Source organism: Hyposmocoma kahamanoa, unplaced genomic scaffold (genome assembly GCF_003589595.1).
Source record: "Hyposmocoma kahamanoa isolate Upper Pololo Valley unplaced genomic scaffold, ASM358959v1 87, whole genome shotgun sequence".
In the NCBI taxonomy this organism is placed as follows: domain Eukaryota; kingdom Metazoa; phylum Arthropoda; class Insecta; order Lepidoptera; family Cosmopterigidae; genus Hyposmocoma; species Hyposmocoma kahamanoa.
The window spans coordinates 5,105,446-5,123,920 of NW_020654422.1; the positions used below are offsets into that span (position 1 = coordinate 5,105,446).

Consider the following 18,475-nt stretch of genomic DNA (forward strand, 5'->3'; position numbering starts at 1 on the left):
TAGAAATCTTAATAGAGGTGGTCAGTGGAATGATAGTGATGGAATTCAATCACGAACGATTAATATTGCCGTATAAAAACTAACATGAAAATGCATAGTAAATGCATATCTGAATTTTTATCTCGTTTAATCAGCAATTTAGTCTCGAACTAAATGGATATTTTTTTAAATATAATTTGATAATCGATATGAGCGTTTGAATTGTAAGTGAAAAAAACATCATCGAATCAAAAGAAACGTCAAATAACTAGTAGACTACGCCTCGATGTAAGCAGCAGAGCAGAATACCAAAAAATTACAAAAGTATACTCCTTCCAACCATTTATTTAACTTTTGACAGCGAGAGAAGAATTCGACGATATTAAACAATAAGAATTTATAATAATTATTCATAATTTATTTCATTTCATTGTAATTTATTAGACAGGTACCAAAATTTATGAACTTGAAATAATCTTCGTTACATAATCAGTTGACTCGATAAATATCATAGCTAAAGAGCACGTCGCTTCACTAAAATTAAAAAATAAAAGAGTCTAGGAAGTATTGCATTTTTTTGTCTATGGTTGTACGTTCATAATTAAAGAACTTTGTGGGCATGCATATGTCAAAAGTTAAATAAATGGTTGGACGGAGTATAGTTGAATACACTGTCAAGCCACTACGATTAAATTTTAGCAGAATACCAAACGTACAAAATCCGACCACTACAACTGAAATAATTTGAAATTAGCATATTTAGGGCCCAGATCTACAACATTTATAGACATTGCACCAATAAATGTCTCCAGTCGGTTCAGCGTCAAATAATGTTGGCCGCTATGAATATGAAGCGTTTGTAACATAGGCTTACGATAAAGATGTGCTCTTTCGCGGATCTGACCAGACCCAAAAAGTACCTCGATGGCCCACATCACCTTCCGCCTTTAATCCACGTTTCATATTTTCCAGCTTAGAAAAAGAAGTCTTGGCAAATTCATTTCGCTTATTTCTTTTTCAGCGTTACACAGTCCTATTTGCTTTCATAAACTTAAAGCTGAGTTCTGAGTGCTACTCCAAAGTCTAACTAACTATAGAGCGGTAACATTTTTTGGACTTGTACAATAGCTCTGATCAATGTACACGTTAATCCTAAGTTGACACATGCAGGCATTCAGTCGACGGTGATCAATCCACATTCCCTAACAACTTGCTCCGTGGAAACTGGGTTTAGGAACACTGGAACCAAAAATTAAGACATTTTAACATACATTGTATTTAACCTTTATAGAGCAATATTCCTATTTATTTTTATTACTAGTTCATAAGAGTTTTTGTAAACAGACTCTATTGCCTTTTTAACCGACTTAGGAGGTTCTCAATTCGTCTGGTTTTTTTTTGTGTATGTTACGCTTTTACTCCGACATTTGTGAACCGATTTCGACGATCCTTTTTTTGTTGGAAAGGGGATACTCCAGTAATTGCCCCATTCAAATTTGAAGGAAATATTCCACCTTCAAGGGAAATTAGGGGATGAATTCGGTTTATTGAATTTGTCCTAGTTTCCGCCAACCGATTTCAATAAAACTTAGCAATAAATGTAATTCCACAAACGTTTGAGGTCAGTTTTTTTTTTATAAGAAGTTGTAATTATTTATTGTACGTATCTTAAGAAAACATTAACCATGAAATAAAACTATTTTTTTCTAATCTAAATCGCGTATGTTAATTTTTAAAAACGAACTAACGTTTCGGGTCCCACTCTACAGGTTTCATAGTCATAGTTGACTGAAAGTCATCAACCACTTATATCTAATATTAATGCAAAACCACCTTAAATATGAATATCACACGTAAGTAGTTATAACTTCACCATCTCAGTTAGTCATAACCATAGAATAAAAATATACGCAATTTAGATCAGCAGGGCTAGCGCAATAGGGCGCGAGTAGCGCGAAAGCGGCATAAGCGCGAGATACTGGTATTCTCGCATACAGATCTCGCGCTTTTTGTCGCTCTGGCACAAGTCGCGTCTTATCGTGCTAACCCTACTGAAAAAAAATTATTTCATTTCCAACGTCTAACAATAACAAAAATGTAAATTTAAATACACTATTTTCGCCTTACTTGTATTGCCGGTGAACATGTCTTGATCAGGAATAATACTCGCCGCCGCAATAGCAGCCTCGTCCAGGACTATGACCTGAAAACGATATCACAAAGCTCTTTAGATACAATTATAATACGGCTAAGTGGGTAATATATAGGTAATTTAACTGCCTCCGTGGCCGAACGGTTACCATACCGGACTGCCACGCAGAGGTCCCCGGGTTCGATTCCCGGGCCGGGAGAAATATTTGTATGGTCTACATTTATTTCTCTCGTGAGTTTGGGTGTAATTTGTGGTTGTCTATGTGTGTGTCCATGGCACCCGCGACACAGGGTTTCCCTAGTGCGGGGCTATGTTGAGTGTGTGTGTGCGTTATATCCATAAAGAAAGCGTATACTGAATTCGCTCGTATTATTGTTATATATGTATTTAGACATAAATATGTACTATTTTTAATATCACATAAAAGGAATAGGAATAATAGGAAGTATATGAAACAAATTATGTATACTTATGTCGAGGATAAGCAATTACGAGTCTCCATTTCTACAATTGAGCCGCCAAATCAAATCCGCGTAATTGTAGTGGCAACCACATTAGCGTGATTTGCGGGGAATCTATTGCTATCAGTCAGTAGACAACATAAATTAATGCTTATTGTGCAAAAATAAAAGTTATAGCCCTTGAAATAACAAAGTAATTAACGTTAAATCCCTCTCCTGTGATATTTGGTTTGGTGAAGATACGCGCTTTTTACTAATACTACATACGCGGATTTGCACTATATCTGACGTTATGTGGATAATATAACTCTTGTATTTAAGCATAAAAAAAATCGACTAATATCGTTCTTAGAATGTCTAATGTCTCTCTATGAAATGTGGTCACTTTGCAGATGTGACCAATGGTGCGGTATGTCAGCTCTCATTATCTGTGTAACTTCATTACAGTGCATGCTTACCTTAGGGCACTCGATGATCTGCGCTTCCTGAAGCGTTTCTCCAACAATTCTATCCTCAGGGTTATTCCTTAACGGTAAAAGATCTATCGCGTTAGCCGCTAAGGACCAGAGGTGCCCCGCGCCTTGTGGGGCCCGGGCTCCTTTGCGGAAGTGTGGGTTGATGGAGAGGTTGTGTCGGACCGAGTTCTTCCAGCGTTCATCGTTCGCTTTATAGAAAGGGAATCTATCTCTGGAAATAAAGTGTAAGTGGTTTTTTAGTTCAGTACAAAAAATATCCAAAGTTTTTGCCTAACAGATTTTGCAAATCAATTCTATAAAACCTTACTTTAATTTATTTTTCTCTTTAGTTCGGTCCTCTTGTTATTTTTTTTAATTACTTTTTAATTTTTACATTTAGTTTAAATTTTATTTTTCCAAATTATGTGGGTTTTCGCAAGATGAAGTAACTTATAATTAGTAGTGCAATTGATATGACATCGGTAATATTTATTTTGGTATGTAGAAAGAGTCGTGAAGTTTGACACTTCATATTTAATAATAATAATGATGATGATGACAATGCCAATGCCGGTGCCAGTGCCGGTGCCGGTGCCGGTGCCGGTGCCGGTGCCGGTGCCGGTGCCTGTGCCAGTGCCAGTGCCAGTGCCAGTGCCAGTGCCTATCTATCGGTGCCAGGAATTTCCTTTAGTTTTTCAAAACTGTCGGCCTTGGCTCCGAACTGTAATTAGTGGTGATCACAAAAGATCAATTAACGGTCGCAGACGCAGGGCTGCATATATCCCGAATAAAGCCAACCTAATAATAATAACAACAGTATGTACATTATTTTTTATACAAAGATTGATTCTCAAATTCATACCTTATGAGTGGAAGAGCATACATATAGCGGTATAAATGGAACAACATCAAACTTGTTCCCTATTTTTAAATATTTTCACGACCTACTGTAAAACAACTTATGAATGAGAATCGTAAATCCATCGAATAGCATATAAGCCGCATGTTGGGATAAAGTATAAAGTGTAAAGGTCTCTTTAGGCCAGCTAAATGTGTAACATTAACTCGAACACTGTTCCATTTACTTTAAAGTTCCATGTCGAACTACGCGGACTCCCGGTACACAGTATCAGTCTGCAAGAGGAAACTTCGTTTTTGATAGAAAACTAAAATAAGACCTGACACTTTTCAAATTAGTACAAAATCGATAACAAAATATAGCGCACTGAACGAATTTGAGCTCATTTTTTAAATTTTAGTGGAAAAACAATTTTTTGTTTATAGCACCAAAACTAAATGTATTAAGGTTATCAAAAAAATTACTGCCGATTGTAGCCTTGCCTTAAAATTGAGGGTACTAAATAAAAGTATATTGTACCCTTTTTAGAGATACAATATGTATAAGCTGAAGATCTGCATACTTATTGGATCTTACCAGAAAGTGTCTTTTCATATACTTGGAATTTTTGCAGCAGCAGAATCCAATTATGTCAGAAATTTTGTACAAATACATAATAGAAGCTTTATTCATTGAAAAACAAAGCATGAGTAACCATGATTATACATGTTTCTACAACTTACATAGTTATCAGGTTATTGTGCAAGGAATTTTAAAGTTGGACAGGTTAGATTTTTAATGGCGATAATAACTAAAAGTTAAATTTCAAAAATTCGTTTCCACAACATTATTATTCTTAGATAAAATTGTACCGCCATACAATTTTACCATACAGTTCCAAAATTCTGGACTGTACTTTGTTGGTGCACAGCAAGCCCACTTACGTAATTTTCGTCATACAATTGTGCCATGTTTTTGCTATCATCTGAAATGTAATTTAAAAAGAATGGTCTTGAGTATTCAATAAACTAACTGCCTCGGTGGCCGAAAGGTTATCATGCCGAACTGCCACGCAGTGTCCGTCACGTAACTTGGTGTCATAAAAAAATATTAATAAAGATTGTTAAGCAGATGTGCTACTTTATGCATGCAGCAAATATGTTTTAAAAATTAGTATTAGTAGAATTCGTCTGTATCTTTGAAAATGCCATGTATGTACACGTTATTTACGTTCTGTTACCTATTATAGTAATCTTCACCATATTTATGCAAAACCACTTCCTTTAAAGCAAATTCCCGAAACTTTGCAATAGATATAAACAACAACCAATAAGCTAGCTCCCTACCTATGACATGTTGTGATCTACCGTAGCTAAGGCGCGCGCCCGTCTCCACCTGGCACGGGGTATCAATCGCGCATGCACCGTGACCCCCCCTTACCCTGGTTAATTCGCCGATTATCGTAACCATTGATGTATAAAATATATAGACTAACACTTTATCATTATCACATGACGAATAATGTTAACACTGATAACATATTATAATGTGAATATTTCCGTAAAACAAAGAGAATTTACAGTCATCAACTTGTTTGATAGATGATTTAGCGATCACAACAAGGCAACTAATATTATAAATAGGAAGTAAATGGTACTACGTATCCCTTGGATTTGTTGCCTAGTGGCTTTCCACGGCGTACATGGGAAATTATGTGATATGAATATGAAGTATGAAATGGGAGAATAATTAATAGCGTGTCTTAATTTAATCGTGAGTCGGCGATCATAACAAGGCAGCTAATATCATAAATAGGAAGATGTTTGATAGATAGTACCTATTATATATATCCTCTGAATTTTGTTGCCTAGTCGCTTTCTACAGCGTGCTCGGAATATTATAAAATGGGAGTGTAATAAGTAGCATATCTTCATTTAATCAAGTCAATTATTGTTACATCCGGTACTAAGCGGTCGATCATGGGGTTTGCTGACAATTTTTTTGCACCTGTTCACAACTGTGGGGCACCCTAATGCATTTCAAAGATGAGTTGAACTTTGAGATAAGAAAGTTTTGATATAAAGGCACGTGCACACTTGTGATCAGTGACCCAAATTATTAATGATTTCCCCGTAGAACCATGTATGTTATGTTAGTTTAAGACATTATATTTTAACATGTGAACATTCTCTAAATACATTTTGGTCTACTCGGCGACCAACATGCAATCGAAGTCAAACGACTTTCTGACTGCCCAAGACAGGGTCCGTTGATGTCAAGAAAGCTATGTAAACACAATCAGGAAATATTATTATTTACTTTATAAGCAATGAAAAAAGATCGTTTTGTTTACAAATGCCACGTGTCAGAAAACGCGTAACAAATAAAACAAGTGGCATATCTCCCCCTTCACAACCCAATGAATCGGTACACGGAAGCAAATCCTGCAGCGATAAGATACTGATTACAATATTACATTTGTAATTAACTGTAATCAAATGATAAGCATCTGTAATCACGTTTAACCGGTAATCAGAAAGGGGTTAGGGAAAATGTAATTGAATTAAATAAGGTTAATTAGTTTCGAAATGTGTAATGAGATAAAATTAAAATAAATATAAGTTGTAACGTAATTCTACGAATCAATTACATGCTTTTCTTTCATTAAAGGAATTTTTAAATGGTTGAGGACGAAGAAAAACAAGTTTTTTTTAATAGAATTAACGTAGTGAATCCTATACAATACATCTTACGATGACGATGGAACAATTGAGTCATTCCAAAAGTTGGGACGACGACATGATGCGTTAGGAAGTGCGAATAACGAATATAACATAATAACGGATCGCCCAATGGGAGCCCTTATAATGGTCGTGTAACTTACGTGTGTGTAACACAGTCTTACAATGGGCAATACCATTACAATAGATAGGAAAATTGGGTACGAACAGGACAAAGAACGGGCTAAATGACACTGAAGTAATATTAAACCTTTCTCTTTGTAGGCATAATTTGATATCGTCGACAATGCTTTTGAATGAAACGTGGAATTGTAAAGGTATTTGATTGTGTATTAAGGAAAGCAATTTCTGTGAAATAACTGAATCAAAGTCAGATTACGGTAAGTGTACACGTGGTGGCGCAGATTTGTCTACGGTGCCATGCATAACCTTCTAAGACAGAGCAAACTACAACGGGAAAAGAGCTGAACCTCAATGTCACACTAAAATGTACTAAATATTTTCACACATATTTTCAAGAAAAGCGTGTGTTTCTAGATACCCTGTACACACTCAACATAGCCCCACTAGGGAAACGCTGTGTCGCGGGTGCCATGGTCACACACATACACAACCACAAATTACATCCAAACTCACGGGAGAAAGAAATGTAGGCCATACAAATATTTCTCCCGGCCCGAGAATCGAACCTAGGACCTCTGCGTGGCAGTCCAGCATGTTAAAGCGTTCGGCCACAGAGGTAGTTAACAGCAATAGACATATAGAATGATTTAAATACGATATTTTCATTATAATGTACTTTGGACTTTTACATATTGTCTGGCTCTCTGCTGACTTCAATATTATATTTCAATATTATTATTAATATATATACATTTTTATGTACATGGCCTTAGGAGGATAAAGGCTGTACGGACTACGAATGATGCGAGGAGTCCTTAAACATGCCCTTTAGATTTAGGTTAGATCCATCACAGCAATATTATAACCATGTATAGTTCAGGATTATAAAAACGTGGTGCCGGGACATCATAAAACATAGATGAAAACGTAAACTCCTTAAAGCAATACACGCAAAGATAGTGGATGCTTGTTTCTTCTTCCAACGAGATCACTATTGTATGAGGAGTGTACATGTTTAAAACGCATGCTCTCTGAACCAAAGCTTAATATAACATACGGTAACAGAAAATAACAGCTGAACCGTTACTATCCAATTGATTGATTGAATAGTACAATAAACCGAGGTCGCTGAATTAATTTGATGAATTGTTTTCATTACCATCAATATTAATGAAGCTCCGGACTGTTTTCATGTAAAAATATTTTTATTTATCCTTGCCTTCTACATATTTTTATCGGCTTTTTTAAAAATAAATAACAAATGCTTCTATCCTTTTTTAAAGTAAACGTTATTGATTAAAATTGTCAAAATTAGAAGCTTGGCGAGAACTTACTTATTTATTTTGTATAACTTACATGAACAATATTAAACAGGCAAGTAATAGTCTATAAGGGTTAAGTCGATCACCGGCCGAATACAACCTGCGGAAATTTCAAACATAGAATCTAGGTGCGATGACACACAGGAGGGATCGAGTTCTAATCACGAAGCGACCTGCATCATAGTGCAATTTAGATTACTAGACTATCAATAGTTTTGAAGGCAAGCAATGTGAGGAAATCGACATATCGGAGAAAATTTAACAAAGCCATATATAGCCCCAACCCACTTTGGGCACACACCCCACCCGAATGTGCACACACCGCAACCGATAATCTTTTGTCAACGGAGAATCGTGATTTCGATTGTTGAGAAACCGTTATTTATTTTCGTTGTTACTAATTTACATACTTAAATCAAAATTACCATTCATTACAGAGATAATTTACCTCATAAACTAACATTTATTATGTTGATTACGATTCATCAAATGTACTCTAAGTCATAGGAGACGGCCATAATGAATAATTATTAATAAAAAAATTATAATGCCAAAGCATGACCTACCAGTGTTACAAATCAGATGAGAATAGGTAAAGAATATATAATATTTATAATTTCACCCAGATTAAGATAAGAAACTTCTTCTTAAAGAACTACACGGCTTTGCGTCCCTTCAACCCAGACTTCCACATATTCTTCTTATAATATAAACACACATACTTAACAACATATACCTCTACAGTTCAGAAAATTTGAGAAATAAGAGAAACTCACGATATCCACTGATAAATGGCAGATACTGTCAACTCCCCTTTTTCTCTCAACGCTCGTTCAATCAATTCAGGATAAGTGTAAGGTGGTTTCCTCGGCGCAGGTGGGGTGTCAGGAATAGGAGCTTTAGGTTCCTTCAAAGGCACGTCATCATCAGGCACTTTTACGTTCACAATTTCATCCAAACGGAAATTCAATAACCACGCAAGACTCGCGCAGTCATTATCCTCAACAGAAGTTTTGGACAATTTTCTGCGTCTAAATTTCAATCTGTCAGCGCTTTTGGCAGCCATTTTGACGTGATATTTTTTTTACGACAATGTTGACAGACCGCAGTCGCGGGTGCACTGAGCGAGTTTGAATTTGGAATCGGAGGCCATGGTTTTCGTACCAGTCAGTGATAGCACCGTAATCTAGTTCGAAAGGGTGCAAAGGAGATTGTATATCTATGAATATTTTTTACATTCTTTGCAATTTACGAGGTTTTGGAAAATGTTTATAAAATCTATTTCCATTTTAGTTGTTTAATTAATGCTATATATCCATTCACATGCAGCATTAACCAATCACATCGCTTTGTAGATTGACAAGTACGCTTAACGATTGAGCTTATGGATTAATTAAAACAATACTTTTACGGCCAATTTTCATATAATAGGGGTTAAAGTATGAAATTGCCGATTTGTACTGAAAATCTAAATTGTTTATTTTTTAAATTTTTAACAAATTTATTTAATCAAAATAGTTGCCATTATTATCTATACATTGCTGCCATCTAATGGGAAGGTTATTAATGCCTTTGCGATAGAACTCCGACGATCTAGACTGCACAAACTGTGTGAAAGCATTTTGTACTGCCTCCTGGGAAGAAAACTTCTTGTCACGTAGATAATTGTCCAAATCACGAAAAAAATGGTAGTCCGTTGGAGCAAGGTCTGGTGAATACGGAGGATGACGAATGGTTTCTAACTGCAGTTCCTGAAGGGTCAAAATGGTTTCTCGTGCTGTGTGAGGTCTCGCGTTGTCGTGGAGCAATAATGGTGAAGATCGATTCATGAGTCGGGGCTGTTTTACTGCTAGTTTTGTCAACATGGTTCGGAGTTCGGCACAATAGACATCTGCCGTTATTGCTTGACCAGATCGGAGAAAACTATAGTGAATAACACCATGCTGAGACCACCAAACAGTTACCATTACCTTTTTATTGGTAAGTTTTGCTTTAGGACACTGTTGTGGCAATTGACCTGGGGTCAGCCATTGCATTTTTCTTTTCCGGTTATCATAAAGAATCCACTTTTCATCACATGTTACAATTCGATCCAATATTCCTTCATTTCTGTACCGGTTCAACAAGGCAACACAAGTTTCAACACGCGTTTCTTTCTGCAGATCAGTCAAATCATGAGGCACCCATTTTTCGTATTTTTTTATTTTATTGATTTGACGCAAGTGAGTCAATATTGTGGGTAAGGTAACGTTAAACCATGCCGCTAATTCCTGGGTAGTTTGACTAGGATCGGCTTCCACTATCTCTCTTAATTCATCGTTATTCACCTGTGTGGGCGGTCTTCCCCGTGGCTCGTTCTTTAAGTCGAAATTTCCATCACGAAAGCGTTTAAACCAAAATCGCACGGTGCGTTCATTAGTAGACCCCTCTCCAAACGCAGCATTGATATTGCGGGCTGTTTCTGCCGCGTTAGTTCCGCGTCGGAACTCGTATTCAAAAATCACTCGAATTTTCGCAGTATCCATCTTTCTTGTCTAAATTGAATAACAAAAACAATTGAAAGTCGATATTCAAATGTTTCAAATTTAAAAAAAAAAAATCACAGAAACCATTTGAAAAAAGTTTCATTCGAAAACCTCAAACCATGAAGATTCTATGAAAATTCAAAGAACCTATTGCAATAAAACGGCAATTTCATACTTTAACCCCTAATATAATACACATCTAGATGTAAAATTGTGACGGTGTGACCTCCTTATATCGTTATCCCACCTTTTTATCGCCTTTCTCCGGTTCCTGGCCACTCGTATTTAAATTCAATTTTTGAATTGTTCCATAGCACTTTTGCCTCGCATTCTGATTTTGTTTCGATCCACAGTCACTCCCTGCCCGCACGTAGTGGTTATATGCTCAGTGCCTGCCCGATCACGGCAGCGAACATATCTTCTCTTCTTATTTTTTTGATCCGTTTACCAGTTACCAAAAATGTCTTGTGCGATAAACATTTTTAAGATCATAAATATTGTTAAAACCGGAATAAATATGTATAAAACTGAATTTAATACCACTAGTTCTTTACCCTTTTGAATTTTGAACTTTAAACGTACTAAGCACGATGTACGGAAGCGCACTGGCTGTGGAAGGTACTACTATTTTGCCTAACTACTCTCCTGGCTACGTTATAATCTTCAGAGTATTCCAAGCGGAATCTACATTACAATCCACCAGCGCCAACAGTGCGCGTTTCACTGTCGCCCAAAAAAAATTTTGGAATAAACCAAGAAACACACTGAAATATTTTAATTGTGGAAAGTGTTATTACATAAGTCATTGTACACTGCAGATCACCTACACACTGGTTACAAATGTAACTGGTCCAAAGTTGGTGTACCGGTAGCACTACAAGCACAGTCTTGTCAAACACGAAACTATCCAGAAACCCCAACAGTACACTTTCTTCATATCTCGATCTCTACCCATGTGTAGATTCAGAAGTCGTTGAAACTTGGAGTTTAAACCTTCGGTTATTCCAAGCGGAGACGATACTGACTTAAAGCTTGTTTTGGGAGAATATCCCCACAAGTCACTACTACTCCTCAACATTGTACACCACATAATTACATAACTACATCTCATTGTAGTATTTGTAGAATTTCCTAAATTTTGTAACACGTTTTCTATTTAACTTGTAATTTTATAATTGACATAATTCTTGGTTCGTTTATTCAAATTTTTTACTTAATGTCAAATTTATACTTGCGTAATATTCTTTTCCAATTCCTACGTAAAAAAAAATTGTAAACCGAAGTACATATAATACTCATTTGTCATTTTTTTTGAGTGCGAAGGAACGATCAAAGTAAGAAACATACCTAAAGCTCAACTCACACCAGCGCAGAGTCGAAGCGTCGCGACGCGTCATGTTTTTCGCCTATAGCGTATTCATCTCTATTTTCCCGTTATTAAGGTACAAATTTGTGTTTTGCAAATATGGAATCGAGCGTCGACGCTTGGTAGCATTCGAGCGGCTTCACTTGGACGCCGTGAGGCGTAAGACGCCGACCACACTGTGATCCCGGTGTACTAATGCGAGTGTCGTCGAATTCATTTCATTCATTCATTTCAGTCAAAAGACGTCCACCTGAACTGTCCTACGCCGCTTGCATCCAGCGGATTCCGGCAGCCTTCACCAGTCCACCTTGTGGGTGGTCTGCCCACGCTGCGTCTTCCGTTATGCGGTCGCCACTCGAGAACTCTTCGGCCCATCGGCTATCGGTTCTGTGAGCAATGTGCCCTGCCCATTGCCACTTAAGTTTTGCAATTCTTAGGGCTATATCGGTTGCTCTAGTTCCCTTGCGGATATCCACATTACTGGTTCGATGTCGCAACGAAACTCCATGCATAGCCCTTTCCATTGCCCTTTGAGTGTTATTGAGCCTTCTTATGACGCTCATAATGAGCGACCACATCTCAGTGCCGTTAGTTATCACTGGTAACACACACTGGTCGAAGACTTTTGTTTTGATACACTGGTATTTTGGATAAGATATGGCGCCCTTCGATACAATCGGTCTACTTTCCTCGGTCCACGGTCCACTTGTTTTTCCCGATTCGTCTATTTCCCATTTCGTCTACTTTCCGGTTTTGGTCTACTTTCCCATTTCGTCTACTTTTCCATTTGGTCTACTTTCCCGATCGCTCTACTTTCCCGATCGGTCTACTTTCCCGATTGGTCTATTTTCCCGATCGGCTTACTTTGCCGATCGGTCTACTTTCCCAATCGGTCTACTTTCCCGATCGATCTACTTTCCCGATAGATCTACCGATCGGGAAAGTAGGCCGATTATACTGAAGGAATATGTTGTTGTAATTTTCAATCCCAATAGAGAATATTTCATTCTTTTATCCATTTCTTATCCAAATCTCTTTTGTTTATAACTAAGCAATGCGCAAAAGGCGCTGTTCGCTAAAAAACCTATGTTCAAACTTAGAATATGGATTGGATACAACAGAATATATTATGCAAATCCTTAGAACTGCTGCGTATGATACAAATTATTTTGAATGGTTAACACTTTATTGATATGTTTTGAGTGCTAAATGAAACCTTCATATAAAGGAATAATCCCCATAGTCATATAATAATCATTCCTTTTTCAAATTTTGACAGAAAAAACCTCATTTACAATTTAAAAATCATGCTCCATTTCTGTGTCGATAATAAGCAAAAAAAAAGGAAACAATTTTCTTTGAATATACAACACAGAATTGTTATCGCAATATATTATAAAAATAAATTAAATGTGTTTATAAATTTTACTTAAAATAATATAAACCAAAAAAATAAAAAATGACAAAAAAAAGTAATCAAATCATATTTGTTATTATTTCGGATATCTGTTATAGACTCTAGTCTCTCTCTTCAATCATGGCCTATTATTATTGTTATATATCTTTTACAGAATCAGAGATGAATTGGTTCAGTTTCAATAGACGTAGCATCTCCTCGTCAGGCTCATTTCGATTTTTAACATAAGGCACTTTCTTCCGCGGTATATTCAAAATTTTTTGTAGTCTTTATTCGATTCTTGTAAATGACGATCAATTCAATCATACAGCCTATTGCAGTCCAGTACTGCTGCTGCAGTGCCCGATCACCCGTTTTCTGCATCTAACCACTACCCGCGACATTCTTCAGATCGTCGGTCCATCTTGTAGAGGGACGTCTTACGGTACGTTTGCCGAGAAGTGGTCTCCACTCGAGAACCCGTCTACTCCATCGCTCATCGCTTCTGCGACAGATGTGGCAAGCCCACTGCCACTTCAGCTTGCTACATTTCTGGATGATGTTCACAACTTTAGTCTTATGTCTTCGTTCCATACTTTGTTCCTTAACGAGATACCATGTGAGCCAGTTTGACCGTCATATTCCACGTCTCGGCTCCGTAAGTCATGACCGGTAGGACGCATTTCTTGTAACCCTGGTCTTCAGGCACTGCGGTAGTGGTGACGAGAAGACATGATGCAGTTTCCCAAATGCTGCCCAACCCAGCTGCACTTTCCTAGCTATTTCACGCTCTAAATTGTCTCTGCCAAGTTGCAGGGTTTGCCCGAGGTAGATATATTCTCGGATAACTTCGGGCGTTTCGCCATTAATCGAAATCGGCTCTGGGATGACAAGCTCATGACAAGACTAAGGTCTTGTCCAAATTTATCCGAAGACCGACTGATAATGAGGCAGCATTAAGGCTGTTCAGCATTTTCTGCAGATCCTGCAGTGATTCTGCCATTATCCGCTCACGCGATACATGCAGCCGTAGACGCATATCACAACTAGAGGTGCCGGTGACAATTTATCGGATATCGAAGTTATAACAGGTAAAATAACTAATATTAATTGCTATTTCGGTAACTACTCTAGCAATCCATAAAGTTTTTAATGCCTGAGTCTATCATTTAAAAAAAATAAACAACTTCAAAAATACGTCACGACAATCGTGTGTGTTATTGTTTGGGCTGGTGATATCGATGTTTATATATTGAAAACATACCGTAAGTAGCGTTTTTTAAGTTTACCTTGAATATAAATGTTTATAAACTATACTTTGAGTAATTTCATGGTAAACTTTAGAACCACTCAAACGGAATATTATCATATTTATCCAAGTACACCAAAAATTTCATTAGTGCTTTTTAAGTGCAGGATTTGCGGTGTGTTACTGCATTTTATTTGAGATGTTTTTGTTGGTACTACGGAGGGCATTTATTTAGCAATGCAGAATAATAATTTTTAATTTTTACACGATTGTCGTGACGTATTTTTGAAGTTGTTTATTTTTTTTAAAGGCCTTTGCCAGAAAAGTTACCGAAATAGCAATTAATATTAGTTCTTTTACTGTTATAACTTCGATATCCGATAAATCGGTATAAAATCATCACCGGCACATCTAGGTGTGGTACGCGTCTATGGCTGCATGTATCGCGTGAGCGGTTAAGAGCCTTCCCAATTTCGTCTTCGTCCACTTCTGGCAGGTCGTCTGTGAAGTGGCGTGAAAGTGCGGCTCTTGGGTCGTTCGCGTTGGGTGGTAGCTTTGTAGCACGCGAGGCATATAGACTGCTGTAAAAGTCCTCGACTTCTGCGAGAATTTCTGGAACTGATGAGACAGTTTTACCGTCCGCTGATGAAATGAAAATTAACTATCTAGGAAATGAAACTATTTTTCGGGTCCATATGGCTTATATTTGTTTTTTCAAACAAACCTACGTTTCAGGCCCTTTACAGGCCCTATGGTCACGCATGACTGAGATACTAAAGTCATCAACCAGTTATTTTTTTATGATAACAACTCACAGTGCGAACAAGCCGTGCGCCTGGGTGGCAAGCGACACACCTGTCAACAGCATTTACAGTGCCACTCAGAGATTTGAATGGCAAAAATCTGAGTCACATTAAGACATAAATTGGCAAGTCCCGTGTTGACATGTACCTGTAATTTCACCAGCACCCTTTCCCCTTAAAAACCGGAACTCACTAATGCTCACAGTGCTGGTTGGCAGCAGAAATAGGTAAGGTGGCAGTACTTTCCTAGATGAACTCTGTTACAAGGAGGAGCTAGTAGCAGTGGCTACTAAAATCACATGCAAACATATTTCTCAACATTTCATGTGGTCCGCAATTAAAAACCTTAAGAGTATTGCCCCTCCCATGCCTGTACATACTCGAGTATGTACAGGTATATTTGTGAAACGAAATCTATCAAAATTCATAATAGCGAAGGATGTAACTGCCAGAAGCCTAAGGAACCCCAATAAAGTGATACTTGGTACAATACTCAAAAACAAAACTTCTCCAAAATAACTCATACGTTATGTGTGGAAAAATGTTTAATCATATCGCTTTAAGCTTCTTCCGTTTGCTAGTTTCAAAAAGGAATTGCGTAGGTGGCTCTTTGATCAAAGATGATCATGTGTTTTACTCAGTTGACGAATTCATGAAATATAAGGACTAATTAATTGATGCATACATTTTTCTTTACAATTATTATTATTTACTTTAAATTATGACATACAGGATTATGTCATCTCGTATTAAATCAATTAACTTTAATTTATCAATGTATTGTCTAATTATTGTTTTTACATTTAGTCTTAATCTATCGGTGTATTATTTGATTATTGTATTTGCATGCTTTTATTTAAGAAGTCCGAATAGTTTTAAATGTTTTTTTAATTTTTACCATCAACATGTATAATGTAATGTATTATAGCATGGGAACGTAACTTAGGTAGCGTAGCGAGAGGTACTTTATAAATATAAACGACGATTATATCATAATTTTAACTTTATTCGTGTATTCAATTTCAAAGCTTTGTCTAGAACTCCCAGATTTCTGTTTGACATCAACACATTATTATTCTTACAATTCTAAATACAAAACCTAACCTGCCTGTACTACATCCCTCTTCCTCACAACTGAAGGGGTGAACATACCTAGCTAGTACCCTACCTACGATAGGCAACACACATATGTGATCAGCCTTTACTATAGGCTAGCCACACACTGCCCGGAAGCTATCACTAACAACCAAAACCACCGAGAAGGCTGTGGCTTTAATATGTGAAAAACCTATCTAAAAGGACAGACTACCATCACAGACAGACCATATCCTAAGCAAACAATCCTATCCTAGCTATTAATAATTTAGGTATCCTAGCTGTAAAACCTTAATTCCTTATTCAAGCTTTACATTTACTTACAAACCTACCTACCCATTGACTTACAAATAAATGGACGACGGGTCTAATACAAAAACCACGAAAAAAATGTCCCAAGTCAACCTATTCGAAATTTAAATTGTAATGTCATCGCAGTATCGCGCTGTCAGTCGAACAAATGAAGACTAAAGCGGAGTTTGGCGCTCTGTATACGATTTTAGCGCCTTACAAGTGCGGACACTTTTTAGCGCGGACCCGACGTCCATATAATTGCTTACAATTTGTTTGTTATATTAAATTTAGGTTAGGTAGGAACATTGACTTATCAATGTTCCTACCTAACCTAAATCCTACCAAAATCTTTATATAATTCCAAACAAATAACAATCTTCATCGTGCACGCTGTTACGACGATATCACAGGCCTGAGCACCCATCGGGCGTCCACTGGGGAACATCAATATTGACTACCTAGATGCCTTAGTCCTCGTCCTGCAGCTATCCACATTCCATCAAACTTTAAAACAACACGCAAATTATCCTAACAACAACATTTCCCAACACCAAAATGATATGGCGGTATATCATATGGAAGATTCCTAATAATTAAACAAATATATTTTCCCTTGAATGCAATCAGTTCCTGTTCATCTGGACGAATGACCAACAACTGTGCACATACACAGGGTAATACATCCATAAAATGAAAAATAAAAAATAAGTTATATTCATTCAAGTCGGTAGTCTATCTCATCCTCCCGTCCTCATATGTCTGCATTCAAGATACACCGTCATCATGGCTCCATATGAAAAACAAACACAAAAGATTAACTAACATTTAACAATAAAATATAAACAACTTATTACCTACTAGAAACTGAAAATCATTAAACTATCTACTATAGAACCTTTCCAACCTATTCACATGCACCAGATCCTGCCTACCAGAGATTCTGTCTACCAAACTAGGAGTAGATCTAGTTAACCTAACTTCCGCATATCATCATATCTCCTGGTCAACAAAGCAACTTTATCTTTTTTATCAAAATTCCGCTCCTGTTCTGACCGTGTACTTCCTATCTGCTCTTTGTGCGAACAAGTCAAGGCCGCTCGTTTCCAAAAATTCTTCCGTAAATTTTCCGCAACATTTACACAACCACGCTTAAAATCATCATTTTCCGACTTATATAACTCAAGCGTAATTTTATTTCCATACGAACTACGGACTTTCGGCAAAACAAATGTACAAAATTTTTCCAAGGAATTACCTTTTGACGCCATTGACCCGTCTTGACACTTACGTCAACTTTTTTCTTTATTTCCGATAACCGAGCAGAAGTATATATTCCGAGTTCTTTACCGCCAAGTTATCAGAAATCTTTGATACCGGCCCGATAGAAGACTTTTCTTTCTTTGAACCGATATCTGTCATGGACTTAGAAAAAAATTTGTTGTCAATTTTCAATTTTGACAGCTTGAGATTATATTCCTTTAAAATATCCTGGGCAAGGATAAGAAATTCCTCATCACCTCGCTCAACAAGCAACCTCCATAGGTATTTATTTCCATTAATTGTAACCGACACTTTGGTGGACGCCTGCACTTTTATTGGCATTCCGCCCACAGTATGCAATGGAAAACTCGGAGTATCATCAATCTGCAAATGTAACCAATCTGCAAAACAACGAG

At 37.1% G+C, this 18,475-nt stretch overlaps 1 protein-coding gene across 1 annotated transcript; it reads right to left on the minus strand.

Annotated features, from left to right (window-relative positions):
• Positions 1-341: 341 nt before the first annotated feature.
• On the minus strand, positions 342-9,183 carry LOC113235433 (hepatocyte nuclear factor 3-beta-like). Its single transcript, XM_026471116.1, has 4 exons — positions 8,848-9,183; positions 3,051-3,279; positions 2,107-2,182; positions 342-1,218 (listed from the first exon to the last, which is right to left on the minus strand). Exons 1-4 carry the CDS (start codon positions 9,135-9,137, stop codon positions 1,154-1,156), a joined length of 660 nt encoding a protein of 219 aa, XP_026326901.1. The 5' UTR covers positions 9,138-9,183; the 3' UTR covers positions 342-1,153.
• Positions 9,184-18,475: the final 9,292 nt, after the last annotated feature.